At 42.1% G+C, this 27621-nt stretch overlaps 2 protein-coding genes and 2 long non-coding RNA genes across 5 annotated transcripts in view; 2 read left to right on the forward strand and 2 right to left on the reverse strand.

The window, feature by feature from the left end:
• Positions 1–281: 281 nt before the first annotated feature.
• On the forward strand, positions 282–5163 carry LOC138950278 (uncharacterized). 2 transcript variants are annotated; one of them, XM_070322024.1, is made up of 3 exons: positions 282–390; positions 1024–2883; positions 3136–5163. In XM_070322024.1, exons 2-3 carry the CDS (start codon positions 1461–1463, stop codon positions 4860–4862), a joined length of 3150 nt encoding a protein of 1049 aa, XP_070178125.1. In that variant the 5' UTR covers positions 282–390; positions 1024–1460; the 3' UTR covers positions 4863–5163. The 2 variants fall into 2 exon arrangements, with proteins under 2 accessions (XP_070178125.1, XP_070178126.1); XM_070322025.1 differs by lacking the exon at positions 282–390 and having other exon boundaries at positions 516–2883.
• Positions 5164–5663: 500 nt separating this feature from the next.
• On the reverse strand, positions 5664–14361 carry LOC138949828 (zinc finger CCCH domain-containing protein 13-like). Its single transcript, XM_070321605.1, has 6 exons — positions 14008–14361; positions 12703–12788; positions 9111–9275; positions 7822–8643; positions 6876–7034; positions 5664–6351 (listed from the first exon to the last, which is right to left on the reverse strand). The coding sequence occupies exons 1-6, from the start codon at positions 14103–14105 to the stop codon at positions 5684–5686; spliced, it is 1998 nt and encodes a 665-aa protein (XP_070177706.1). The 5' UTR covers positions 14106–14361; the 3' UTR covers positions 5664–5683.
• Positions 14362–14421: 60 nt separating this feature from the next.
• Positions 14422–21355, forward strand: LOC138950279 (uncharacterized). The gene is made up of 5 exons (XR_011450586.1): positions 14422–14819; positions 15535–15649; positions 16466–16574; positions 17658–17769; positions 19613–21355. It is a non-coding gene; the product is annotated as an uncharacterized lncRNA (long non-coding RNA).
• An 816-nt stretch (positions 21356–22171) lies between these two features.
• LOC138950100 (uncharacterized) overlaps positions 22172–27621 on the reverse strand; it is a 6787-nt gene continuing 1337 nt past the window's right edge. Inside the window, exon 3 of the long non-coding RNA XR_011450494.1 lies at positions 22172–22315. This is a non-coding gene — a long non-coding RNA (uncharacterized lncRNA). The remainder of the gene's footprint in view (positions 22316–27621) is intronic.

Genomic DNA, 27621 nt, shown 5'->3' on the forward strand with positions numbered 1-27621 from the left:
ACGGCCGCCATTTTTAGGATTAAAATTATCTCCCTTGCAAGTTGGGGGCGCTTCTGTCTGCTCTTACCTAACTTAGGGCTGGGGGGGGGCTGTCCTAAGATAAGAGCGACATAGGAGCGCTCTTTGGCCAAAGAGCGGTCCGTGAAACGCACCTATCTTAACTTTGCTCTTAACCCCATCTTGACCCCTTAAGAGCTCCTAAGTTAGGATAAGAGCGGTATATGAAACCGGCCCCTGGTCAATGGGAGCCAATCGCAAGCCGGGAAAGCCGACCTTCACATTCAAACCACACACATGTTCGCATGTCAACAATGGCGAATCGAGGTTCAAATGCTGCGATTGAGAACAGTACAGATTACCCTTGGCTCAACGCATTCAGGCCTTTCATCGGTAAATATTGTTTTGTTTTGTTGTATTAAAGTTATCTAAAGAAGCTTAGGCCTATATTTTGTTTCTCTTGTCTGTATCTTCGTGTAGATTGTAAATCAAAGTGGTGAAGTGGACCGGTCTGAAATTGTACTGTGTTTCGCTCATACGCTACTGGTGTCGAAGCTTTTTATTTTTCTTGCTGTCTTTCCTGTTGACTTTATGTACTTTGGTTGATACTTTGAACTTATTTGATAGTATTTTTGTCATTATTGTAACAGGATGGCACATTTAAGCGTAGATATTGACTGTTGTGTACGAAAGTGTTAGACCGGAAGTAAGGCGTCGAAGGTTTCAAAGAATAACTCAGTCAGGTTTCGTTTTCTACTATTTGGCTTTTTTCGTGTTGTAGCCTGAAAGAAATAATTCTTTACGTGAAAAGTGCACCTTGTTTACACGCAATTGCTTCTCAGATATAGTTTTAGAAGTGCAAAAGTCCACATTTAAGTGCTCTCTCTCTCTCTCTTTTAAAAAAATTTTTTTAGAGCAAAAGTGAAGTAACTATTATCATAGAGTTCAAAACAAAACACAGATGAGACAAACCATTTGATTTAAAGATGTCAATTTACTCATGAGTTTTGTTTTTATTTTATTCAGAAGATGACAACTTTGATCGACTAAGCAGATGGATGTCAAGCGCAGGACGAGGAAGAAAAGTTGCCCTCCCCAAGCATCAAGTCCTTACAAATCGTCTCCTCATCCAACTTGATCAGTTGCGGCTTCAGCTTGGGAAATCATGGGAGGATATGGAGACTCTGTTTTCTTCCATCTGTGACAACAGTCTTCTTCTTCATACAACCCTGAAGGAAGAGGTCAGGCGTGCAAACAAACAAGCTGCTGAAGTCCACTCTAGTGAAGGTGATATTGTTGCATTTGTGTATGCTGATGTGGGCGAGGAAATTAATACCAGAAACATTGGGCCCTTCTTGCAGAAGTTGTGACTTACAAGACGCCATCTTCTGTCTCCTGACTCTCTGTGTGACCTGCCCAGCCCTACAGAACTAGTGACAAATGGGACACTAATTGACTTACTCATGTTCCAGAAAGACGAGAGGCATACTTTGTGCAGGCAGTGGTTTACACATGTTGGACTTAACATTTCAGACTTGTCTGACAAGCAGCTTAGAGCAAGACTCGACAAAGTACGCAAACCATATGACACTTTCTCTAAAAGTCTGCACAGAGGCAACAACGAGGCGAAGCTGAAAGACTATTTATTTCAACAGCAGTCTCATTTTCCCCTGGTATCTGCGATGCCTACTGTCCCGTCTGTTGTGCCTTGTGCAATAGAGAATGCACCTGCAACACCCCCAGCTGACCATCCAACCGGAGATGAATTGACTCATCTAAAGATTGCATCAAGTGGCAGGCAGTTAGCTGCACTACGCAGGAGCAATGAAGAGCTCAGTGGGAGTCTGTTGGAAGCAAAGAACCGAGAGATGATTTACAAGGACCTTCTCAAAGAGAAAACTCAAAGCGTAACCACCTTGCAGGCAGACTTGACAAAACTTCAAGGCAAAGCTGAACGTAGTGCATCTCACATAAAATGTGTGGAAACCCAGTTGTGCAGTGCCAAGGAGTACATCGGCAAAATTCGGCAAACAAACTTTTACAAGAGACTGAAAAGGCAGGAAACCAACTTAAAAAAGAGAGAAGAAAATCTGAAAGATCATGAGGATGGTGGGTGCATTCAAACAATTGAGCGTCTGAAGCACAAACTCAAGTTGTGTCAGACTGCTAATTCAAGTCTGAGAGCCAAATTGAACAGTGTGAAGGAGAAGCGACAACAAGACTTGGACAGACATAATCAGCTGACTGCTGATCTTCTTGAAGAAGCTGTAGTACATACTGTGAAGACAACAGAGGAGGGCCCCAGGAAGAAATTCACGCATGATGTCATCAAAACTACCATTGGACTCATTTCTTGTGGGGTTTCTGCAAAGAACAGTGGCCATGTCATCCAAACAGTTGCGCGCAATCTGTTCCACACCGATATCGACGACAAAGATGTACCATCTGAACGCACATCTCTGCGGTTTGCGGATCAAGGGCACTACCTGGCTAAATACCATGTTGCCGAGACTGTGCTTGACTCTGACAATTTTGATATTCATTTTGACGGAACAACACGGGACCACCGGAAATATGTGGGTCAACAAGTGACCACAAGTGCAGGGTCCCTCAGCTGTGGATTCACAGAGGTAGCTACAGAAGACGCCAAGACTCTTGTGGATGTTACCGTCAGTCTCCTCCAAGAAGTGGCGCAAGTCTACGACAAAGACGACACAGAACGCTGCTTCAAAGCAGCTCTGCAGAAGTGTTCAGGACTGATGTCTGACAGAGCCGCTCCAAACAAGCTCATGAAGAAAGACTTCAACGACCTCAGAAAGGCAACCCTGGGGACAGAGGAGGATCTCCAGTTCCTGTACTGCAACGCCCATTACTTGCTTGGACTTGGTGAGTAAACACATTTCACAGCTTTGTACATGTGTTTCACTGTATCAGTGTCTGTGTCTATTATAAAGGTTAACCTCTATGCAGAGTGTGCTGTAAATGTAATGTGTAAATGATACATTTTTAAGTCTGTATTTTAAACTGTGTGTTTGTTCTGTATTACTATCTAGTATCACTTTGTATCTCTACAATGTCAGCAAATGTGTGTGAATCACTGAATGCTGTATCTTATATTCTTAATTCTGACTGTTTCAGGCACAAGTGCAGAGAAGTCACTGAAAGAACTACAGACCGAGTGGGGGCAGCAGCGTATTGGCCGAGACAACGCAGCTCAGTTTGGACATTGGCAGGCAAAGGAGGCAGCAGCTGTTCGCTATGTGCGGATGGCCTGCGAGGTTCTAGGACCCAGGGGCGATGATCAATGTGGCTGCAGAGATGCATGGCTTGCATACTGTGAGATGACCAACAAGACGTCTACTGTGCCAAGCTTCAAATCTAACCGGTTTAACAGCATCTTTTATGGTGCAACAAAGCTGCTGGCACACCGTGACGACATCATAGAGTTCCTGTCAGATTACATGCCGAGCAGGAACCAGAAGCTGGAAAGTGTGTTGAAGGATGCCCAGAGTGAAGAGGTGAACGTTTTTGTTGCCACGCTTGCCATGGTCTACGAGAGGATCACAGGACCTTACTGGACTCTACTGTGTGCTGGGGAGACGAGCTATGCAGAGTTTTTCTTGCCTGTTGTGGAGCTGCACGCACAGCTGAGAGAGTGGAGAGATGACAGTGCCTCCATTTTCAGCCCCCATGTGCCGTCACTCTTCAGTATCCAAGTACCAGACGCATCGTCACTTGCAGCACTCCTAGATCTGGATGAGGCGACACAACAGAAAGTGCAGCGTGCCTTCAGCCACTTCTGTGTCAACTTTGTTGCTGTCACTGAGCGACAGTTGGACGACTTCCTGCCTGGTGGCCGATACCATGCTGTTCAGGATCCACAAGTGTTGGAGCGGCTGCGGCATTCACACATCACCAACCTCTTGGGAGAAGCCTGCTTTGGGGATCTCGATATTTCCATTTACACGCACCGCAACTCCTCAGTCCACCACCACAGCACTCTGACCATGTTGAAACGGAACAAAACAATGAAGGCTTGGTTCAACCAGAAGTCCAATGAGGAACAAAGGCAACTTCTTCTGAATGCATCCAGTAGTGGTCCTGAAATGCGAAAGCGTCACCGAGAGAATGACAGAGAGGTGAAAGCCAGCAAAAGACAGAAGCTACAGCTTCAGCAGCAGCGGACAGAGGCAGATCGACAGAAGAAGGCAAGGGAGAAGGCAGATATTGCTCAAGAGATCCGTCAAGATGGGGGAGCCTGCAGCAGTGCTGGTGATGTCGACAGGCTGCTAGAACGAAAAGCTCTGCAAAGAGAAAAACTGGCTGCTCTGAAGACCCAGATTCGCTTTTTCCGGCATGTCCTGGGATTCAAGTCTGAGCTTCTGAAGCTCACACAGGACCTTCCAGGCCTGGAACAGTCTCTGAAGGAGTTCCTTGCGTCCCAGGACCCATTCCCAGAACACAGGGACAGGGTGGACAACAACCTTGATGAGGAAGACGAGCCATCAGAGTCCGACTCCTCTGCTTCAGAGCATGAGAACGACCAGCGAGTAGATAGCGACGGGTTTTCATTTGCCCAGACAGGTCAGACAGTGGCAGTGTTCTACGATGAAACATTTCATGTGGGCACTGTTACAAACATTCTAAGCGCAGATGAGGCAAAAGTAAACTTTTTAAAGAAGAGCTCTCTGGACAACAACAGATTTTCTTGGCCAGCCAAAGAAGACAGTGACACCGTCAGCAGTGTGTTTGTGTTTGCATGGGACTTTTTGTTAGAACCGATCTCCACAAATGCACGGATGTGGCATGTCCCAAACAGCACTCTCCAGGAACAATATAACTTGTATGTGGAGAAGTACTGTTGATAAGTAAAACCAGGCAGATCACAATCAGTGAGTAAGTGGATTTCTGTCATTTGTGATTCAGTTTCGTTACAGAAGGTCTTTACTTTTTTCTGATATTTTTAAGAATTAACTTTCAAAAGTGGTGTGTTCAATTTCCACAAAAGAGATGTATCCAAGAGTATGTTGCATTTTGTGACTGCTGTCAAAATTTGATGCATATTTGTCCAGTAGTTCAAAAGTTACAGGCAGTTAAAGTTTGCATATTTCAGGGTTCCTCCGATCTTCATTTCCGCCTGTCAAAATGGTGAAATTCCTGATTTTGGCTCCCTTATTGTGACTGAATGAAGACAACCACATGTCTGTAATTGAAGATTTCTTAAGTATATACTATTGAGAGTAGAAATCAGAAGAATTAATGTGTTTTGATGTCTTTTTGTTTGTTAAAAAAATTCCTAAACGTGCCCAATTATCAATTTTCTGCCATTTGCCACGCCCCCAAATAGCCTTTTTTTCAATATTGACAGCTTCAGTACAAGTGTATCTCTACATCCTATCCTATTTCATTGATATTTTTGTGTTCTGCAGGCACATGTTAGCAAGATAAACTTGTTTAAGATGGGCATTTACTTAGTACTCAAATGGTGTGTGACCTCAAAAATGGAGAAAATGTGAATACGCACCGCTTAACGCTAACTGTAAACTTTAAAAATCAGATATCTCAGGAAGTATTTGAGATAGAACCTTACTTTTTGTTTTGTTATTCTTGTTTTATACAGAAGAATAAGAACATCTCAAAACATTAGGAGATTTTTCAGACTCATTTTTTGACTGCCGGTACCTAATTATACATGGGTGAAACCTGGCAGCTGTTGTTGTATATATAGCTCTTTCAGAATATAAAAATGCCTGGGATCCTGAAAAGTTTCACACCTGATTATACAAAATAATATAGAAAAGATGAAGGCCTCACCTCTAGCAGGTTCGGCTGGTTGACGAAATCCCCGCCTTCCGTCGCTGGTCTTTGGCCTGGCACCCTGCCCTGGACTGCGTGAAGACTGAGGTGGGCATCCCTGGCGCCCAGGGAAGTCCCTTCTGTCGTTGCCAGGGTGACCACCCCGGCCCCCACTGTCCTCTCGGTTCCTGTCGCAGTCACCGCCTGACCTCCAGCCGGTCTTGACAAAGCGGTCCTCGCCCTCTCTCTCCTGGTTTCTCTCTCGCTGTCTGCCCTCTCGCTCTCGGTACCTGTTTTTTCCCTTATCTCTGTCTCTTCCTCCGTCTCTATCCCTTCCTGCGTCTATGTCTCTGTCTCTGTTCCTCCCCCTTCCTTCGTCTCTGCCCCGACCTCTGTCTCTTCCGCTGTCACTGGGTTTAGATGCTGGCTGGGATGAAGATTTACTCCCGCTTGGTCGAGTGATGCTTCTGGACGATGAAGAAGAGGGTGGCTGTGATGAGGTGTAGAGACCTGCAGCTTTTAGAGATTCAGATGGAATACCTGGTGACCAACTTGCACCTGTTCACACACACACACACAAGAATGCATACTTTTATTTTTTTATTCACAACTTACTGAATTTTTTTAGCTGGAGTCAGAAATATTATTACATATTGCTTATAGCCCAGCAGACAGACAAACTAAAAACAGAGTTCGGAATTGGTGAAACCAAAATGGTCCCACCGCTCGATCACATCTCCGACAATGGCCGATGTCAAAGGTCAGTTTGCCGTGGACCAATAGAATGTACATAGGCATAGGCATGTGCAGTCAATCAGTGTAACATTACACATGATTACCCCCACCCCCACACCGTTCATGTTAACTTTATTACTTGCTCAAGTTGCTGTCAACATACCTCAGTCTTTAATTACGATGGAATACAACAAAAAATTACATAACAAAACAAAAACACTTATCAAAGAAAACTTACCTCTTTTTTAGAAACTACATGATTGTTATCCACATGTAATCCTTATTCAACCTTTTTAACGTAAAACGAATGCTAATAATTATATAAAAAAAGGATGAGACTAACTAACCATCAGATTTACGTAGAAAGGGATAGATGATGGACTCGTCGGGTTCACTGGTGGTCCCTGGCACTCCACATGGTGCTGTGGCGTCATTGTTGCTCGAGTCAGTGTCATCTTCTGAGCCGGGAAGATAGTCATCGTCCGAGTCGCTGTAAGAAGACCACTCTGGAAACAAAGAGATTTAATTAGGCCAAAGAAAAAAAAAATACATGTTAAGGTTGTTAAGATACTCTGATCAGAATTCAGGACAATTTGATAAAACTTGGTATGAATGTAGGTTACACATAGGGATCAATGGAAATGGAAAAGGTGGGGATAGTGTGCACCCCTTCTTCATAAATTTTAGATACCCCATAGACCCAGTGAATAGATACACACACTACCTGCTAACGTAAGGTAGATGAACGCACACACATACAGTTTAATATTTTTCACACAATCATATGAAAGTGTGCACCGCTTCATTTTTGCTTCTTTGCCCAGTAGTGTTCTCTTTCAGATATGGTTGACAATGAAGGAAACATAAATTGAAGTTGAAAAAGGCGCACAGATTTGTCAGAGCTAACACAATGACTACCCCACAATGTGTGTGTACCACCACAACCTTGACTTTGGATTAGATACACACATTACCCTACAATGATGTTAAGATGCATGGACACACACACATATGATTAAAAAGCGCTGGTCATCTAAAAACTTTAAAAAAATGCACATCAGACACTTACAAAACACTTTTCAGTCAGGTAAGACCAAAGGACATTACACTCAATGAACTAATGTGTTTCTGAGAGTTCAATGACCCATCAATTCAAAGCAAATAATTATACATGGGTGAAACCTGGCAGCTGTTGTTGTATATATAGCTCTTTCAGAATATAAAAATGCCTGGGATCCTGAAAAGTTTCACACCTGATTATACAAAATAATATAGAAAAGATGAAGGCCTCACCTCTAGCAGGTTCAGCTGGTTGACGAAATCCTCGCCTTCCGTCGCTGGTCTTTGGCCTGGCACCCTGCCCTGGACTGCGTGAAGACTGAGGTGGGCATCCCTGGCGCCCAGGGAAGTCCCTTCTGTCGTTGCCACGGTGACCACCCCGGCCCCCACTGTCCTCTCGGTTCCTGTCGCAGTCACCGCCTGACCTCCAGCCGGTCTTGACAAAGCGGACCTCGTCCTCTCTCTCCTGGTTTCTCTCTCGCTGTCTGCCCTCTCGCTCTCGGTACCTTTTTTTTCCCTTATCTCTGTCTATTCCTCCGTCTCTATCCCTTCCTGCGTCTATGTCTCTGTCTCTGTTCCTCCCCCTTCCTTCGTCTCTGCCCCGACCTCTGTCTCTTCCGCTGTCACTGTCCCCCTCCGAATCTCTATCTTTCCTCTCTTTGTCTGGGTCGTCCTCTCTGCTCCTGCTCTCTCTCGGGCTGCGGTCACGGTCTCTCTTCTCTCGCTCAAACTGATCTTGGTCACGGTCTCGTTCTTGGCCGGAAGACCTCTCCCTGTCTGTGCGAACGGGATCTCTGTCTCTGTTGTCGTCCCTGCTGCATCTGTCTCGCCCACTGTCTTTGTCTCGTTCCTTCTCTCTGCTCCTGTCTCTCTCCTTGTCCCTCTCCTTCTCTTCTTTCAGCTTATCCTCTCTGGGTGATCGTGACCTTCTTGCCCTCTCCTTGGACCTTGACCTGCATGACCTTTCGCTGCGGTCGCTGTCTCCAGGGGAGCAGCTCTGAGAGCGCCTCATCCTGCTGGACTCCGAGTCCCTGGACTTCTCATCCCTATCTCGGCCTGCAAATAAGAAAGAAAATACAATGAACATAGCACAATTGAGTTTTTCAAATTCACTTTGTCCCTTTCTGAGAATTTGCTTTACCCCTCTATCTGTTGATCCAGACATGGGATGATACAACGACACGTCTTATTCTACGATCGATAGACAAGGGGTTAACCTTCGCAATACCCGCTAAAAAACTTACGCGCAGTACCTCGTGGGTGCAAAACAACCCATGGTTTTTACATAGGCACTAACTTAATAGGCACTAAGGCCGTAGGACATTATGTACTAAATGAACTAATGTGTTTCTGAGAGTTCAAATACCCATCAATTCAAAGCAAATAATTATACATGGGTGAAACCTGGCAGCTGTTGTTGTATATATATATATATAGCTCTTTCAGAATTTAATAATGCCTCCGAACCTGAAAAGTTTCACACCTGATTATACAAAAGAATACAGAAAAGATGAAGGCCTCACCTCCAGCAGATTCGGCTGACTGATGAAATCCTTGCCTCGTACCCTGCCCTAGACTGCGTGAAAGCTCAGGTGGGTGTCCCGGACGCGCATTGAAGCCAATGGTGTTGGTCCTATTGTCCGTTTTGTTCACCTCTTCCACTTGTACAATGCCGTCACTAGGAGTTTCTGCCACCACACAGAAAAAATGTTATGTGAAAACTTTTTTTTTTCAGGCAATTTTCACTGAATTTCAGGCAGCTATTCGTTGAAGGTTTACATTTTGTATTGTTTGTATGTTCGTCTTATTTGGGGCGAATACGGAAACCCTGTTATTGATATTTAATCTCTCACCTGTAGTCAAACGTTCCTTATTCATATGGCCTTAAGTCTGAAATGGTGTCCACAGCTGAAATAGCTGTGCAACCTTGGCTCTAACCTGATTTGTACATCAAAGAAAAATAAAATCCTTGTAAAGATTAATGAGACTTGTAAAAAAAAGTATGAAGTACACACCTAGAGAAACATTGTGTGCTCAGTTGTTGTTTTTAATGAAAATGTCGCCATTATCTGAAGTCAGCAGCACTACATTTTGGCCATTTTTTGTGACATGACCTTACAGCATATTGAAACATGGTCTACTCTGTCATATTTATGGGACAGAATGTCATGAATGACTTTTCACTGAGCCAGTAAAACTCAAATGTACCTTTGACAAAGCAAAGTTTTTGAATTTTGTCAGTGAGCCTGCAGAAAATGGGGAGACAAAATTTCACAGAAAGTTCATAACTATTTCCGTAAGACTTCATTTTTGTTCACTGATCAGCTCTAAATAATAATTAAAGATTGAAACCTGATATATTTTTGTAAAAAAGTATTTTACAGTATGTTTTGCAGAGGTATAAAACATAAAAAGGGTTGTTTGACTTGTTTTTGCATGTTCAAAAGTAGTTTGAAGTTTACGTGCAGATTTTCTTGTGAAAAAAGAGTTATGAACTTTCCAACCTTTTGCCTTATAAAAAGAGTAAATTGACTGGTTGGGGAACACCTAGCTTTGTAATGCATTTGGATCCACTAGCAGCAGTCACACTGAAAGTTTGCATCAGGTTCATTCATTGGTGTTTGAGTAATTGAGAAATAAAAAATTCTTGTGAGAAAGTTATGAACTTTCCTACTATCTCCACTGAGAGTGTTTTTTGTCCTTAAATGCTAGCCATGAAAGTTAAGGTTGTAGTGGAACAGCAATTTTGCATATAAAAGTACATTAGATTTAGATACTAAGCAATTTTTGTCACTAAAGTCAAGCAGTATGCTTTAGTTAGCCATTTTCTCTGTGTCTTGCGCACTATTTTTATGTGAGAGTTACTAACTCATGTCAAAACCCAAAATATATGTAAAATGACTATTTTCAGTTTCCAAATTACACTGTACCATGATTTTCATCACAAAAAGAATCTACTGGCTGCTGACTGTTTCTTTCTGAAGTACTTAGCCGTTTTGTCATGAAGTTCATAACTTCACATAACTCAAGCTCATTTTTCAAGGGCGTGTTTAAAATAATGCCTTGTTAATAGCAAAAGAGTACATTTGACTTTATCTGGACATTTTGTAAGAAGTTTTCTGAATATCAACCCTCAAAATTACATTTTGATAATTCCAGCATGAATCCGGGTTGACTGCACGGTGTACATAACTTCACATCAACTGACCCTCAGCCCCACGGTGTGAAGTTATGAACACATGCCATGAGTATGATTTATACACAATAATTAATTTACTACACTAAATCACTACCTCAAATGATCTCCAGAGTAGGCTGTTACAGTTTGATGTCATTTTTATTTTAATTTACCAGCAGATTTTAGTATGCAGCTTTTCAGTTAAATAAATGATGTGAAGTTATGAACACACAGTCAGCTGACATAAACACTAACTAAATAATGATTTCGGTAACAGTTTTCATGACTGAGTTTGGTTAAGTAAATCATTAAGTTGTTTAGAATTATTTGCAAGAGACTTTAGTTAGTTATTTTAGTATAAATGTGTAATTGATGTGAAGTTATGAACTTTCACAAGTTTCAAACAATTTGTTTTATTTTGGCAATTAAAATCTGATTTTGTAATATAAGTGCAGCTTTAGCCTATACTATAACTCTGTGTTCTCAGTTTGTCATTGTTTTGCAAATATATTATACAGTAACTGTACTAGAGACCAACATAACAAAAATTCTTGTGAAGTTATGCGCACGCTCACATTTTATGATTTTTGTTATCGTTTGTTTTCACAAATGTTTTACTTTTATTACTTAGTTGTATGTTGATTACAAAGAGTAGCTGGAGAGAAAATAAGATGACATATGCACTTTCTTACTTTGGTTTGAATTAGCCATAGTTTGTGATGTCACGGTGTGAAGTTATGAACTCCTAGGACATTCTAAAAATACTTTCAGTTTCTGCCAACTCTTTGAGTCAGACAAACATTTTGGTGTATTGAAATCCTTTTGATGGTACTTTTCAAGCACATTTTGCACAAAAACAGCAAAATTGTAGATTTAATGATAACTTATGCCAATATTTGCTGTGAAAAAATTGTGACAATATTAATTTCTATAAATAATACAGATAACCAAAAAATCTTCTCCACACTTCATCTTCAAAAATTACCTTCATGTTCCAGCTCACCTTTTTCAGATTAAAAAACAAAACAAATTGTTTCCTGCCTGTATAAATTAAATTTATTATACCAATAAAAGTAAATTATGTGAAGTTATGAACTTCCCATTAATGGAGTTCACATCTGCATCATGCGTGGCCAAAACAAGTTTAACTTGCTTGAAATGCAAAGTAATTTGCTGTAGCAATTTGCTCAGATGTCTAAAACAGACCCAATACATGTAGCAACAATGATTTAACAAGTCTAAATTTTGTGACGGTGTGAAGTTATGAACTCCTGCAAACTTTTAAACCTGAATCTGTGAAGTGATCAAACATGAGTTTTCTTAAATCATAGCTGTTCCTTGCGTATTTATGCTCTAAAATACATCTCTATTTTCAAAACAAAGAAAATGTTCATTTTTAAAATTGATTTTGTATGTCACAAAAATGGACACCTATTCTGACTTTGGGCCATATATGTATATGAGGCCATCCACGATACTGGGCATGGCTTCCATGTAATTTACACAATGTTGTGTAATCACAGGTGTGATTTTGGAGAAAACACTTATTGGCTGTTAATAATGCCATTCTTTTATTATGCCCTTCTCATATATTGTAGCTTTATATGTGATCCAGTTCAAAGTTGTTTGCTATAAAATTGTTTTGGTGACAGAGAATCAACTTGGAAACCATGTAACCAACATCATGATCAGCACTTGCGTCAACAAAAACCCATTTTTCAGCCAAACTGTTTCAAGCATCTAAATTCCACTATCATATCATGTCCCAGCTGCCATAAACCCCAAACATCTGTGTACCAAATCAGTTTCCCAGTATCATGGACGGCCACATAATTATACAAACTTCCACATAAAGAAGAAATGCTCACAGTCACAGCGCTGTGAATGTAAAGTCTGAAATGTTTTTGTTCTTCTGAAATTTGTTTTGCGAAGCTTACCTGCTGTAGCTTTGAGCTGATTCAAAGCCAGCTTCAGAAGCATGCTGCCTCTGCTATTGGGGGGAAACTTCTGCGACATTTCAAACCTGAAAAAAACAAACCAGTACTGAGTACATGTACAACAGAAACAAACCAATTGAGCAACTAGTTCCTGAAGGGCTTCTGAAAGGGCCATTTCACTGGTAGACGTTTGCGAGGAGAAGGAAGAAGGAAAAGATAGAGAAGAAGAAGGAAAAGACGAAGACTGAACAGGGGGAGAAGAAGATAAAATGGAAGAAAGAGAAGAAGATGGAAGAAAAGGAAGAAGACAAGAAAAGAACAACTTTACAGGACGGGAACCCAGTTTCCGTGCAAACGCTATTTTCGGGTTGCAGTCTATTCTGCCAAGGATTTTGACGTCATTGGTGACGAAGTTTAACGCAGGAGTGGTCAGACGAGATCTGTGCCAAAAATCACGGACGATGCCGATCAACTGATAACGATTTTGTTTTCTTGAATCTCTCCGAGCGAAAATGGAGCATTTTTCCTAAGGCACTATTTTGAGAATCTTTGACAGCCTCACTTGCGATCCAGACGCACGTTTGAAAATCTTACATGTTGTCGTCTGCTACTGCATGATCTAAATGATTGGGAAAGTGCCTCATTTTGATTGAAAATCAGCTCAGTTTGTTAAGAAAAATCGTAACACCAGTAATACGTCTTATATCCGTGGACGGGCAACCCCGTGCGATAAAGTGACCAAATGAACGAAACCATTTGCGGATTCACCATTTGGGAATACGCGTTGCCTTTGCGACCGAAACCTAAAACTTTTCAAACAAGAGCTATTGAACGGAAGAGTAAAGACGTGTTCGACTCTTCATGACATCAAGCAGGTCAAAAATCGGTAAATTAAATCGATTTTCTAATAAAAGTTTCAGTTGCACGGAAACAGGGGACGGTTTGAAGAAGTGGCCATTGTCACATGCTTCGTTCTTTCCCGTACATTTCTGCTTCTTGATCATGCCGAGTCTAAATTTTGGTCTCGTCCGTTTCTGTTTTGATTGAACTTAACAAGCCGCATATATTTTGAAAGGAAGCTTTTCAAGCTTCAATGAAAGGTGACGAAAACCCTTATTAGCACGGAAACCGGGTCTCCGAGTATAGATCTACAACAAACTTTTACAAAGTCGAGACAACAGAAGTCTTCTGAGAAGAATTTCAGCTGACGCCAAATATATGACCACTAACTGTCTACAGTGCCGACATGGTGAAACCATTCTGAAAACTGTCTGGTGTACAAATAAAGGTTTGGCACAAACTTACCTCAATGAGTCTGCCGCAGTGAACAAAATACAAATGGCGTCACGCACATGCCTGAACTTGTCCACTTGCGCATGCGCCGAAGGACGTGATGTCACCATGACGTCACCTCATTATCTTCTCCAATAAAAACTGTGTGTGCAGCTGAAATCACCCACTGTGTGTGTGTGTAGGCACGGGTTCCCGGGCGTTACTATGGGGTATTGCAGATAATCATATAAAACGCATCACAATGATATTTGTAAGCGGTCTAAGGGGTTTGCCTTGTGGGGAATAGGAAAAAATACCCCATAAATTTTTGATACCCCTTAGGCCCGGTGAAAAGGTGTACACACTACCTCATAACGTAAGGTAGACAAACGCATACATTTACACACACACACATACACACACACCCACACACACACACACACACACTGACACACACACATATTCAAACATCAAGTTTTTCTGTTCACTTTCAGTGATGGACGGCCTATCTGGTGGCCTGTCATTATTCCAGTGTCTTGGGGGCACAAGAGGCAAAACTGTTTGATGTTACTTTTTGTGTTTTTATTTCTGCATGCTTTATTTGGATTACTAGAAAACCTCTTTTTATTCCTTTGTGCAAATCTATTTGACCTTTATTCTTTTACTTTTAGTGAAAAACAAAACTGCCTGAGTTGGTGGGGGAGCTTCTGGACTCCATGTCAAAAAACAGTCGGCAGGGTGATGACAGATGGCTGTACCAATGAGTCATTCAGATAGAAAAGGAAGCAGACACCAAGGATTCCATTCTCTGTGCTGAAATTGTGAAAAGTTGTACTCTTTAACCAGTAAGTTAATTATTAACAACAAATTATAAAATTTAAAAACCCTGTTTTTTCTGACATTTCAAATTTAATGTAATTTGCAATACGGTACTAGCATAGCTGAATTTGGTATTTATGATCCACTGTTGTGTAATGTTTGCAACACACACACATACATTCAAATATGTCTGAATCAGTGATGGACATTTCTTGTTTGATTCACTGTCTTGGATCAAATTTTCAAACAAATTTTGCTTTTCTTGGGTGTGTGTTTGTTTTTGTTTAGCCCTTAATTGTGATGCACAGACACACACACACACACACACACACACTTAAAGACACACTCCCTTTTAGGACCTTGCTTTTTTCATATTTTCTGTGAATAACCTTTGTGAATCATCAATCAACGGCCTTTTTAAGACACCCAGGGCCTATTTTTCTCAGATATTTTGAGGTCTAACAAGGGGAGTTCCACTGTATGAGCAAGCCTTAGTTCTATGTTTAAGTATAACAATGGGTGAAGTGCATCTGACTTTATATTTGTCATATCATTTTAAAAGCCCCTAACAAGTTTTGTTGATCATCATTATAAAAATACAGTCATGAAATTTCTGGCTGGATACTCAGTCCTCTCTTGTGTTACAGATGCTGTGAAGCGACAGGAGGTGCTCCTTCGGCAGATAAGGACAACAACAAAGAGTTTTGTATCACTTTATGGAACTTGTTATATATCTTTCAGGGTCCTAAATGGAGGGTTTCACTGGAGCAGTGACTGTTGGACAACAAGTGCAGGGTGTGTTTGGACCTCCTGGATCAACATGTGTGCAGAACTGCTGAGGGCTTGAACTTCATGGGTGTGTGTAGGAAATTTCATATTAGATTTTGATATTAACATATTCCTGTGGTGCTATATAATTTAAATTATATGAGTAAATGAATATGTCTGTATGAATGTACGTATTTGCTGTGTCATTGTGGCATAGATATATAGACCTATAGCAATAACAAGACATACATGCTGTGAATATATGCTTTTATGCTCTTCTTGTACAAATCTGAATTAACTGATATTTTTCTTAATGGCCAAGCACAGCCAGCTCTTTTCGACCTTTACATAGGGCCACAGTCAGAGATTGTAGAGTACACACAGACCATTCATACTTCTTTGCGCTAAGGTAGGACTGCAGGTTATGTTTTTATTACGGCTTTGTCAACATACTGTCATTTCTGTCCGGCTGACAGTGCTGCAAACATTCATTGAATTGAAAAATGTGTTCGTTATTGTTTGTGAACATCTTTTTTTAAAAGACCTGGAAAAAAGCCCCAGAACAGATTATATAATACATGATAATATGTAATTGAATTTAAATTTTCTTTTCAAATCAGTGTCTTTTTACAAACTAGCCTTTGTTATTTTTATGAGTTTAAGTCAGATATCAACACATTCTGAATGCATAGTTCAGTCTTGAGTGGGAGAATGTTTGAGGCATAAATTGCTTTTGACAACAACAAAAGTTCCCGGTTAAATAGAGAAGCTCCCCCAAAATCATTTTATTACACATGCCTAAAGCCAGCATAGTGCAAGCAGATTTATTTGTGTATGTGCTTGTATGTATAAAGACAGATAATTTGTACAAGTGTTGGCTCTTCATTTTTAATTATTTTTTCAGGATCCTTGGGGGGTTCCACTGTATCTGTGACTTTTGGACAACATATCACGTTCTGGTGGTTTTTTGACCTAATGGATCAACATATGTGCAGACCTGCTGAGTGCTTGAGGTAAATTGGTGCATTTAGATATATTGTTTTGCCTACCTGAGAGATACCACCCATGTGTCATGATGTGATAAATGAACCATCTCTTCACAGGCGTGTCTATCATGTAAATGAGGTTGGTTCAAACAACATGTCTGACAGGGATTTCATTTTCCACTGCTTATGCAAAATCTCCGAGACAAACTTCATTCTCAAAACATTCGCGGGAAAATGGCAAGCCCAAAAGTGTTCCGAGAATGACTTTGCATCTGTGACTTTGTAATCATGAGCAGTGGAATATATAAGGTCCCTGCCAGACTAGCTTGCCATGACCTCAATGATATTCCCACATGTGGGTGTATGGTTTAGTTACCACATGGGTTATCTCTCCGGTACGTAGGAATTGAAAACAGAATACTTCATGGCTTGCTGTGTGGCACCAGATTTACACTTATTGCTTTTCAAATATTGAAATATTCACGACGGGCGCAGTGGCGTGGTGGTAAGACGTGGGCCTCATAATCGGGAGGTCGTGAGTTCGAATCCCGGTCGCTGCCGCCTGGTGGGTTAAGAGTGGAGATTTTTCCGATCTCCCAGGTCAACTTATGTGCAGGCCTGCTAGTGACTTAACCCCCTTCATGTGTACACGCAAGCACAAGACCAAGTGCGCACGGAAAAGATCCTGTAAACCATGTGGGAGTTCGGTGGGTTATAGAAACACAAAAATACCCAGCATGCCTCCCCCGAAATTGGCGTATGCTGCCTGAATGGCGGCCATACACGTAAAAATCCACATGACTGAACGTGGGAGTCTTAAGCCCATGAACGAAGAAACAGAAGAAGAAAAAATATTCACTTTTACTTGTGTAAACCCAGTAACACACAGTAGGCTATGTAGTGTTCTCTATTTGTATCATTGAAACGCTTCTGTCCCGTCAATCACACTTTAAATTGCCGTATATTTTGGATGACATATGCCACCCCTTTGGTATTCCACTGATAATAGTTTAATGTTTTAGCTAAATAGTTTCAGCTAATCGCTATGGAGTATGCAAACACTGGAATTATATGCGATGAAACACTCAAGCTGCTTTCTCTTGCTTATAGCTGAGAGCAGCACTGTAGCTCAGTGACTGTCGGGTGGAGGATCCAATTCTGCCTGTTTCCAACATAATGGATCAACATGAGTGCAGACCTGCTGAGCGCCTTATCTTCTTGGGTGTGTATAGATGTATGTACATTAAAAGCACAGTAAGCCTCCCGTAAACCATCACAGAGCTCCCCGAGCGTCTACATACAGTACAAGCATACTTCCATTTAAACGCTCACCGAACGGGAACATCCTGGCTGCTTTCTGTCGAGCGTGAAAAATTTTCAAAGAATTTATTTTCGTGGACTTGGTCCTCTACAACAATGGCGCCTCGTTTTGGTGCTGGACGGCTGTTATGAATATTCAATACCGGAAATCACGCCCGGACAGTAAGCCTCCCGTAAACCATCACAGATACTGTCAGGCTTTTACACACAGTACAAACACCCTTCCATTTGAACGCTCACCAAACGGGAATATCCTAGGTGCCCTACGTAAAGAGCGAGCAATTTTTAAAGAATTAATTTTGCCGATTGAACTCAGGTCAAAAATGAGTTACTTCCCTTCGGGTCTCATTCTATCGATGTAAACTTGCCATAGCCGTGGATGGATGATTATCAGAATGTTTTTGGACCGTGGTGCGTTTTTGCGCTAGACCTAACTTTTAAAATCTAAATAATAAATTGACAGCTTGTCACACAAACATTCTTTAATCATAAAAGAATTCTTTTTTCATCAAGACAAGATCAGTACAATTCGAAGTTGTGAAAGTTTGAAAAAAGAAAAGCCCGGAAGCAGGGTCACGCAAGGGTCGTAGCAGACGGCGGTTTATGCATATATCACCGTTCCTCTCAACAGTCAAAAACCATCGCTAGAGTTTTTGTGAACCACAGCCGTTTGTTTCGTGCATAAAAACGTGCTATTGTAGATAAGCTCACATGGAGTCGCATTCAAATGACTAACTGACGACTACATTGTGAAACAAGAGGCGAAGCCTTCAAGGCTCACGTAAGAAATCGACAAACAGTAACACAAACTCAATCACTCCGTCACACACACACACACACACACACACACACACACACACACACAGTAAGCATAGGTGACACTGTGCAAGAAAGCGAGACACTAGATCTAGATCTGTCTGTCTGCATGTAGCCTACTTACAGACACGACTGCCAACTAGTCTCGGCCCGCTCAAAATAACAATGACCGAGACATTCCTTCGCGTGACGTCTAACCCTCTTACGCCATAATGTGACGTCTTCAAATGACGAAATGTTAAAGTTTCTACCACAGACATACACACGCACGCATGCACATACGCACGCACGCACGCACAAAGTTACGATCGCATAGGCTACACTTCGTGAGCCAAAAAGGGAAACTTGATCACACGGGTTCACGATTGCTCAGGGGTAAGATAAACCACGCACAAATAAATTATTTGAAAATTGTTCGCTCTTTATGGAGGGCACCTAGGATGTTCTCAATCGGTGAGTGTTTAAATGAAAGGGTGTTTGTACTGTAGTCTGTGTGTAAAAGCCTGACCGTATCTGTGATGGTTTACGGGAGGCTTACTGTGCCTTCAATTGTATTCATAAATTCACACACACACACACACACACACACACACACACACACACACACACACACACACACACACACACACACACACACACACACACACACACACACACACACACACATACTGACAAAGACATTCATGCCTGCACACACGCAAGGACAAACATACACGCACCAGCACGTTTCAAACCACCACCACCGTCTCAGTCGGAGCCTTTAGTCATCATAATACACACACAGACGGACACAACTTTTAAAAGTTAGATATATATGCACTAAAAGCCACGGCACTTTAAGGTAGGTTTCATTATCATTCTCTTAAAGTTTGGCCCTCTTTGCTTCAGTCTGCATGCTTTCTCATAGTCATACTGCTGTGTCATTGCAGGTTTCATTCCATGCTCTGGTGTGGGTGTCATAAGCAAGAGAGCCTCCTGTTCACTTCCAGCAGATGACTGCATGGTGAAGGACCTTGATGCCACTTACAGACGTCAAAGCAGCTAGCTAGATGCCATTGGAGAACAACCAAAACTATTCAGCGGGTGCCATCGGCGAACATAAATACAAGTTACAGAACAGGAAAGCAGATATCACTGGCAAAGGGAACCGGACAGCAGCTACAATAATCAGATGCCTGTAGCAAATAATCTGGACACCAATCACAAATCAAACAGATGTGGAGGACAGAGAACATTTCATGTGATTATTGCCACATATATAACCCTGTTTTGAAAAAAAGGGACATAACGCCACACTATATACTTTCTGGTTGCATGCTGAAAACTCTCCATTGGACATTTAGTGAGTTTTGACTCACCAGGTCAGGAGAATGTCACTGATGTGGAGCATAATTAGGCTGACTTACAATGGGTAGACAGAATTGAACATTGTTGTTTTCTTGGATGGTTTTCGGGATAGACTTTACAAAGTTAACATACTGCTATGGTTTAATCAATTTCAAACATGACCATATTTGGCATTTTTTCAAAACCACATTTTTGACAAATATCAAGGATGTGTTGCGAAAGCATGTGTTTTTATTTTTCTGAAATGTTTTGAAAGCTAGATTTTTGATACTTTACAGGCTATTGAAGTTGGATGACCTGTAGATGTGACCCATGTAAAATTGACCCTCATAAACTTTTAAGTTCACAGAAAATAATAATAATAACAGAGAAATGGTATTATTTTGAATGTGTTTGAAGCAAGATCGTTGTAACTCAATAACCCCCCGCGGGTTAGGGGGAAGAATCTACCCGATGCTCCCCAGCATGTCGTAAGAGGCGAATAATGGATTCTGTTTCTCCTTTTACCCTTGTTAAGTGTTTCTTGTATAGAATATAATCAATTTTTGTAAAGATTTTAGTCAAGCAGTATGTAAGAAATGTTAAGTCCTTTGTACTGGAAACTTGCATTCTCCCAGTAAGGTCATATATTGTACTACGTTGCAAGCCCCTGAAGCAAATTTTTGATTAGTGCTTTTGTGAACAAGGAACAATTGACAAGTGGCTCTATCCCATCTCCCCCCTTTCCCCATCGCGATATAACCTTGAATGGTTGAAAACGACGTTAAACAACAAATAAAGAAAGAAAGTAACTCAATAACTTTATCTGTGTAAGGTCACACACATACAGGGTTAGATGACATCAAGTCAGCTTGATAGTTTGCATTATTCAAGTTCAGATTGGGGTAGAGTTCCGGTCAATAATAGGGACAATCATTGTCTCCTTTGATTGTTCACAGAGTTTTCATGTACTGATGTAGGCATGGTCACTTTCAAAGCTAATCATAGAAATTTAACTTGGTTGTAGGGGAGATAATTTTGAGAAAATATGTGTTGTGCTAAAGATTAATTCCCACAAAGAAGAGTGCTATAATAAATCTGTTTTGTGCATTTTATTGTTAGTTGTTCTGGTTAACAGGGTTATAAAAAATTGCATTAAAACTGTTTCTGCATTGGGACATTTACCAAAAATCAACTGCTTGGTTACTCACTGTGCAAGATGGACACCTTATTTAAAATTATTATTTAATTGGGTCTTTTACATGTTAGTGGATATTTTAAAATGTTCTTACATAAGTTTGACTATTAATGCTCTGCCGAAAAATGAAAATAAAATTTAAAACATATGATGAACCTTTACTTTCCTACCAAATGTGACAGATTGACTGCAGCGAGTGGCCTGATCGTGCACACACACATTCAATTCACACAACACAATTGATTCAGCAAAAATTGGGGCCACATTTACATCCAGTGTAATTTTTAAGGCAATGGTACTTTTTTTAAGAAAGTACTTCAGTATACTATAGTAAACTACAGTAAAAGTACTATAGTACAAAATCTACAGCAACAAAAGTACCACACTGTACTATAGTAAACTATAGTAAAAGTACTATAGTACAAATGTACCGCGGCCAATGTACTACGCTGTACTACACTTTACTCTAGTAAACTATAGTACATGTACTCTAGTAAACTATAGTTTACTATAGTATACTATAGTATACTATAGTACATTTTTGCAAAAAAGTGACCAAAATACTATAGTACATTTAAACTGTACTATAGTTTACTATAGTATACTATAGTACATGTACCACAATGTACTATAGTACACACTAATGTATTATACTATAGTACTTTTTGTACTATAGTTTACTATAGTACTAGTACTATAGTAAACTATGGTACACCATAGTACAATTTAATGTACTATAGTACTTGTACTATAGTAAACTATAGTATACCATAGTACAATTCAATGTACCATAGTACTTTTACTATAGTAAACTATAGTAAATTATAGTACAAGTACTATGGTATACTATAGTACATACTGTAGTACTTTTTTACTTGGGATCCTTCAACATGTACACGCTGTGATGACGTAAACACACGAATGACGTGTGCACAGCAGTGACGAAATGTCCCAACAGACCTGTGAGGAGGAGGGCGGCGGCGCGGGTTGCAGACGAGAGTGTAGATGATGACGACGAGGACGATGACGAGAAGAGCCCCGCACCCCCCAGCCACGCTGATGACGATGACTTGTTGCTGAGTCAGTCCGCTCTCATCTGGCATCATCACTGCGGACAGACACACTACAGGTAGAGAGGGGGGGAGGGGGGGTGAGAGAGTGAGAGAGAGAGAGAGAGAGAGAGAGAGAGAGAGAGAGAGAGAGAGAGAGAGAGAGAGAGAGAGAGAGAGAGAAAGGGAGAGAGAAAGAGAGAGGGGGAGAGAGAAAGAGAGAGAGGGGGGAGGGAGAGAGAGAGAGGGGGGGGGGGGGAGAGAGGGGGAGAGAGTGGGGGAATGAGTCTCATTATCCGCTAAAACGTCTTTTTATGGCTTCTGAATGACACCTACACCGTTCACAGTGCCATGACGTCATTGTATTTGTCAGACAAGTTAGGGGCACACAACTGACAGTGTGGTTACACATTTCATTTCGTTTTCCACGTTTTCCAATTACATGCAAAACTAGTGATGTTGTAGCTTTTCTGTTTTTTGTGCCGATTTTAACGCTGGAACGTTGCTTTGTGAAGTTGATTGGGGGGGGGGGGGGGGGGTGTCAGTGCCGATTTTAACGCTGGAACGTTGCTTTGTGAAGTTGATTGGGGGGGGGGGGGGGGTGTCAGTGCCGATTTTAACGCTGGAACGTTGCTTTGTGAAGTTGATTGGGGGGGGGGGGGGGGTGTCAGTGCCGATTTTAACGCTGGAACGTTGCTTTGTGAAGTTGATTGGGGGGGGGGGGGTGTCAGTGCCGATTTTAACGCTGGAACGTTGCTTTGTGAAGTTGATTGGGGGGGGGGGGGGGTGTCAGTGCCGATTTTAACGCTGGAACGTTGCTTTGTGAAGTTGATTGGGGGGGGGGGGGGTGTCAGTGCCGATTTTAACGCTGGAACGTTGCTTTGTGAAGTTGATTGGGGGGGGGGGGGGTGTCAGTGCCGATTTTAACGCTGGAACGTTGCTTTGTGAAGTTGATTGGGGGGGGGGGGGGTGTCAGTGCCGATTTTAACGCTGGAACGTTGCTTTGTGAAGTTGATTGGGGGGGGGGGGGGTGTCAGTGCCGATTTTAACGCTGGAACGTTGCTTTGTGAAGTTGATTGGGGGGGGGGGGGGGGGGTGTCAGTGCCGATTTTAACGCTGGAACGTTGCTTTGTGAAGTTGATTGGGGGGGGGGGGGGTGTCAGTGCCGATTTTAACGCTGGAACGTTGCTTTGTGAAGTTGATTGGGGGGGGGGGTGTCAGTGCCGATTTTAACGCTGGAACGTTGCTTTGTGAAGTTGATTGGGGGGGGGGGTGTCAGTGCCGATTTTAACGCTGGAACGTTGCTTTGTGAAGTTGATTGGGGGGGGGGGGTGTCAGTGCCGATTTTAACGCTGGAACGTTGCTTTGTGAAGTTGATTGGGGGGGGGGGGTGTCAGTGCCGATTTTAACGCTGGAACGTTGCTTTGTGAAGTTGATTGGGGGGGGGGGGGGTGTCAGTGCCGATTTTAACGCTGGAACGTTGCTTTGTGAAGTTGATTGGGGGGGGGGGGGGGTGTCAGTGCCGATTTTAACGCTGGAACGTTGCTTTGTGAAGTTGATTGGGGGGGGGGGGGGGGTGTCAGTGCCGATTTTAACGCTGGAACGTTGCTTTGTGAAGTTGATTGGGGGGGGGGGGGGGGTGTCAGTGCCGATTTTAACGCTGGAACGTTGCTTTGTGAAGTTGATTGGGGGGGGGGGGGGTGTCAGTGCCGATTTTAACGCTGGAACGTTGCTTTGTGAAGTTGATTGGGGGAGGGGGGGGGGGGGGGGTGTCAGTGCAGATTATACTATGTAGCCACTACCCCATGTAACATCTTAGATTCTATCTGTTTGCTGAATATGGGGGGAATCGATGGCCTTGTCAGTGCTATAACTGGTTATACATTACACGGTATCATCACAAAAATCTGCACTAAAACGGATCTGCCGATTTTTGTTATAAAATGTATAGTTTGAGATAAATAAGTCGTCCATCAACATAACCCATCAACACAGCTTCTCGTGAGACCGTACCTATCTTCACCCTTGTCAAGTACCCGGCAACGTGAGAACATACTTCTTCCTCCTCCACTTAGACCCTTGGCCATCGTATCCCTTCAACGAGGGACAGACTGACAGCGGTCCTCCCCCCCCCTCTGCCCCCCCCCCTCGACCCCTCTCCTGACACCCCCCCCCCCCCCCTCTATTCTATGTGCTCTGTCTTCGTTCTCATTCGTCCCTCTGGACGATGCAAACAGCAAACAACCGAGAAAAGAAACAAACCGTCGTCGTCCTGGCGTTTTGGCGTAACTCGATTCTTTGTGATTTTGAAGTTTTTTTGTATTTTAGACAAAGTCAATAATTCTCAATAAGAAATATTCTGCAAAATACGACGGCCAATACATGATTTAACAGTCTTTTATTATATTTAGTCAAGTTTTGACTAAATATTTTAACATCGAGGGGGAATCGAAACGAGGGTCGTGGTGTATGTGCGCGTGTGTGTGTGTGTGTGTGTGTGTGTGTGTGTGTGTGTGTGTGTGTGTGTGTGTGTGTAGAGCGATTCAGACTAAACTACTGGACCGATCTTTATGAAATTTGACATGAGAGTTTCTGGGTATGAAATCCCCGAACGTTTTTTTCATTTTTTTGATAAATGTCTTCGATGACGTCATATCCGGCTTTTCGTGAAAGTTGAGGCGGCACTGTCACGCCCTCATTTTTCAACCAAATTGGTTGAAATTTTGGTCAAGTAATCTTCGACGAAGCCCGGGGTTCGGTATTGCATTTCAGCTTGGTGGCTTAAAAATTAATTAATGACTTTGGTCATTAAAAATCTGAAAATTGTAAAAAAAAATAAAAATGTATAAAACGATCCAAATTTACGTTTATCTTATTCTCCATCATTTGCTGATTCCAAAAACATATAAATATGTTATATTCGGATTAAAAACAAGCTCTGAAAATTAAATATATAAAAATTATTATCAAAATTAAATTGTCGAAATCAATTTAAAACACTTTCATCTTATTCCTTGTCGGTTCCTGATTCCAAAAACATATAGATATGATATGTTTGGATTAAAAACACGCTCAGAAAGTTAAAACAAAGAGAGGTACAGAAAAGCGTGCTATCCTTCTTAGCGCAACTACTACCCCGCTCTTCTTGTCAATTTCACTGCCTTTGCCATGAGCGGTGGACTGACGATGCTACGAGTATACGGTCTTGCTGAAAAATGGCAGCTACTTGACTAAATATTGTATTTTCGCCTTACGCGACTTGTTTTTCTTATCCACGCCAGGTACAAATATAAACACTATTTCATAATCAAAATATTCAGTTTTGGCTTTGTACTGAAAACTTGTCTAAAATGAGTGACGCCAAACGACGTCGAAACTTGCATCGATCTCTCATCGGTCTCTCATCGGTCCCTCATCGGTCCCTCATCGGTCCCTCATCGATCGGTCCCTCATCGGTCCCTCATCGATCGGTCCCTCATTGATCGGTCCCTCATCAATCGGTCCCTCATCGGTCCCTCATCGGTCTCTCATCGGTCCCTCATCGGTCTCTCATCGGTTCCTCATCGGTCCCTCATTGGTCCCTCATCGGTCCCTCATTGATTGGTCCCTCATCGGTCTCTCATCGGTCCCTCATCGGTCCCTCATCGGTCTCTCATCGGTCCCTCATTGGTCCCTCATTGGTCCCTCATCGGTCCCTCATCGATCGGTCCCTCATCGGTCCCTCATCGGTCCCTCATCGGTCCCTCATCGATCGGTCTCTCATCGGTCCCTCATCGATCGGTCTCTCATCGATCGGTCCTTCATCGGTCTCTCATCGGTCCCTCATCGGTCTCTCATCGGTCCCTCATCGGTCCCTCATCGGTCCCTCATCGGTCTCTCATCGGTCCCTCATCGGTCCCTCATCGGTCTCTCATCGGTCTCTCATCGGTCCCTCATCGGTCTCTCATCGGTCCCTCATCGGTCCCTCATCGGTCCCTCATAGCCATACCGGTATGAGGGACGTTAACAACAATAACCCAACCGATTCTGCCTCCCGTTTTGCTCATGACAGCAGTGAAAATTGCACGCATTTTCAAGACGAGAAGTTTGAGTCCCAAAGTGTTTTGTGTGCTGGATGTAAGGGTCTCTGACAGCATTGGAAAAACCAAGCCATGACGATACGTTTTGCTGACTGTCTATCAGGGCTAATTGACTTTAACTCGGCCTAACGGCTAATTGGCTTTAACTCGGCCTAACGGCTAATTGGCTTTAACTCGGCCTAACGGCTAATTGGCTTTAACTCGGCCTAACGGCTAATTGGCTTTAACTCGGCCTAACGGCTAATTGGCTTTAACTCGGCCTAACGGCTAATTGGCTTTAACTCGGCCTGACGGCTAATTGGCTTTAACTCGGCCTAACGGCTAATTGGCTTTAACTCGGCCTAACGGTTGATTGAAGAGAACACAAATACCAAGCACACAATCAAACTTCTTGGCAAGAATAAAGCAAGTTATCAGCATGCATGAAACAAGAATAAAGCAAGTTATCAGCATGCATGAAACAAGAATAAAGCAAGTTATCAGCATGCAAGAAACAAGGATAAAGCAAGTTATCAGCATGCATGAAACAAGAATAAAGCAAGTTATCAGCATGCATGAAACAAGAATAAAGCAAGTTATCAGCATGCAAGAAACAAAAAGTGGTCGATATTGGGGGCCCTTCCTCTAATCAGCCTTGCTAGGCATCTTCCTTATGCTGTCCTGACATGACGTGTTCTGGATTAAATGGCGTGTCAACATGGCATGCTGTTGTTGTAAAGACATGCCCTAAGTCAGGGTTTATACTGTGTGAGTGTCAACATGACATGATGTTGCTGTAAAGACATGCCCTAAGTCAGGGTTTATACTGTGTAAGTGTCAACATGACATGATGTTGCTGTAAAGACATGCCCTAAGTCAGGGTTTATACTGTGTAAGTGTCAACATGACATGATGTTGCTGTAAAGACATGCCCTAAGTCAAGGTTTATACTGTGTGAGTGTCAACATGACATGATGTGGCTGTAAAGACATACCCTAAGTCAGGGTTTATACTGTGTAAGTGTCAACATGACATGATGTGGCTGTAAAGACATGCCCTAAGTCAGGGTTTATACTGTGTAAGTGTCAACATGACATGCTGTGGCTGTAAAGACATGCCCTAAGTCAGGGTTTATACTGTGTGAGTGTCAACATGACATGATGTGGCTGTAAAGACATGCCCTAAGTCAGGGTTTATACTGTGTGAGTGTCAACATGACATGATGTTGCTGTAAAGACATGCCCTAAGTCAGGGTTTATACTGTGTAAGTGTCAACATGACATGATGTTGCTGTAAAGACATGCCCT

Source organism: Littorina saxatilis, linkage group LG16 (assembly GCF_037325665.1).
Source record: "Littorina saxatilis isolate snail1 linkage group LG16, US_GU_Lsax_2.0, whole genome shotgun sequence".
NCBI classification, from domain to species: domain Eukaryota; kingdom Metazoa; phylum Mollusca; class Gastropoda; order Littorinimorpha; family Littorinidae; genus Littorina; species Littorina saxatilis.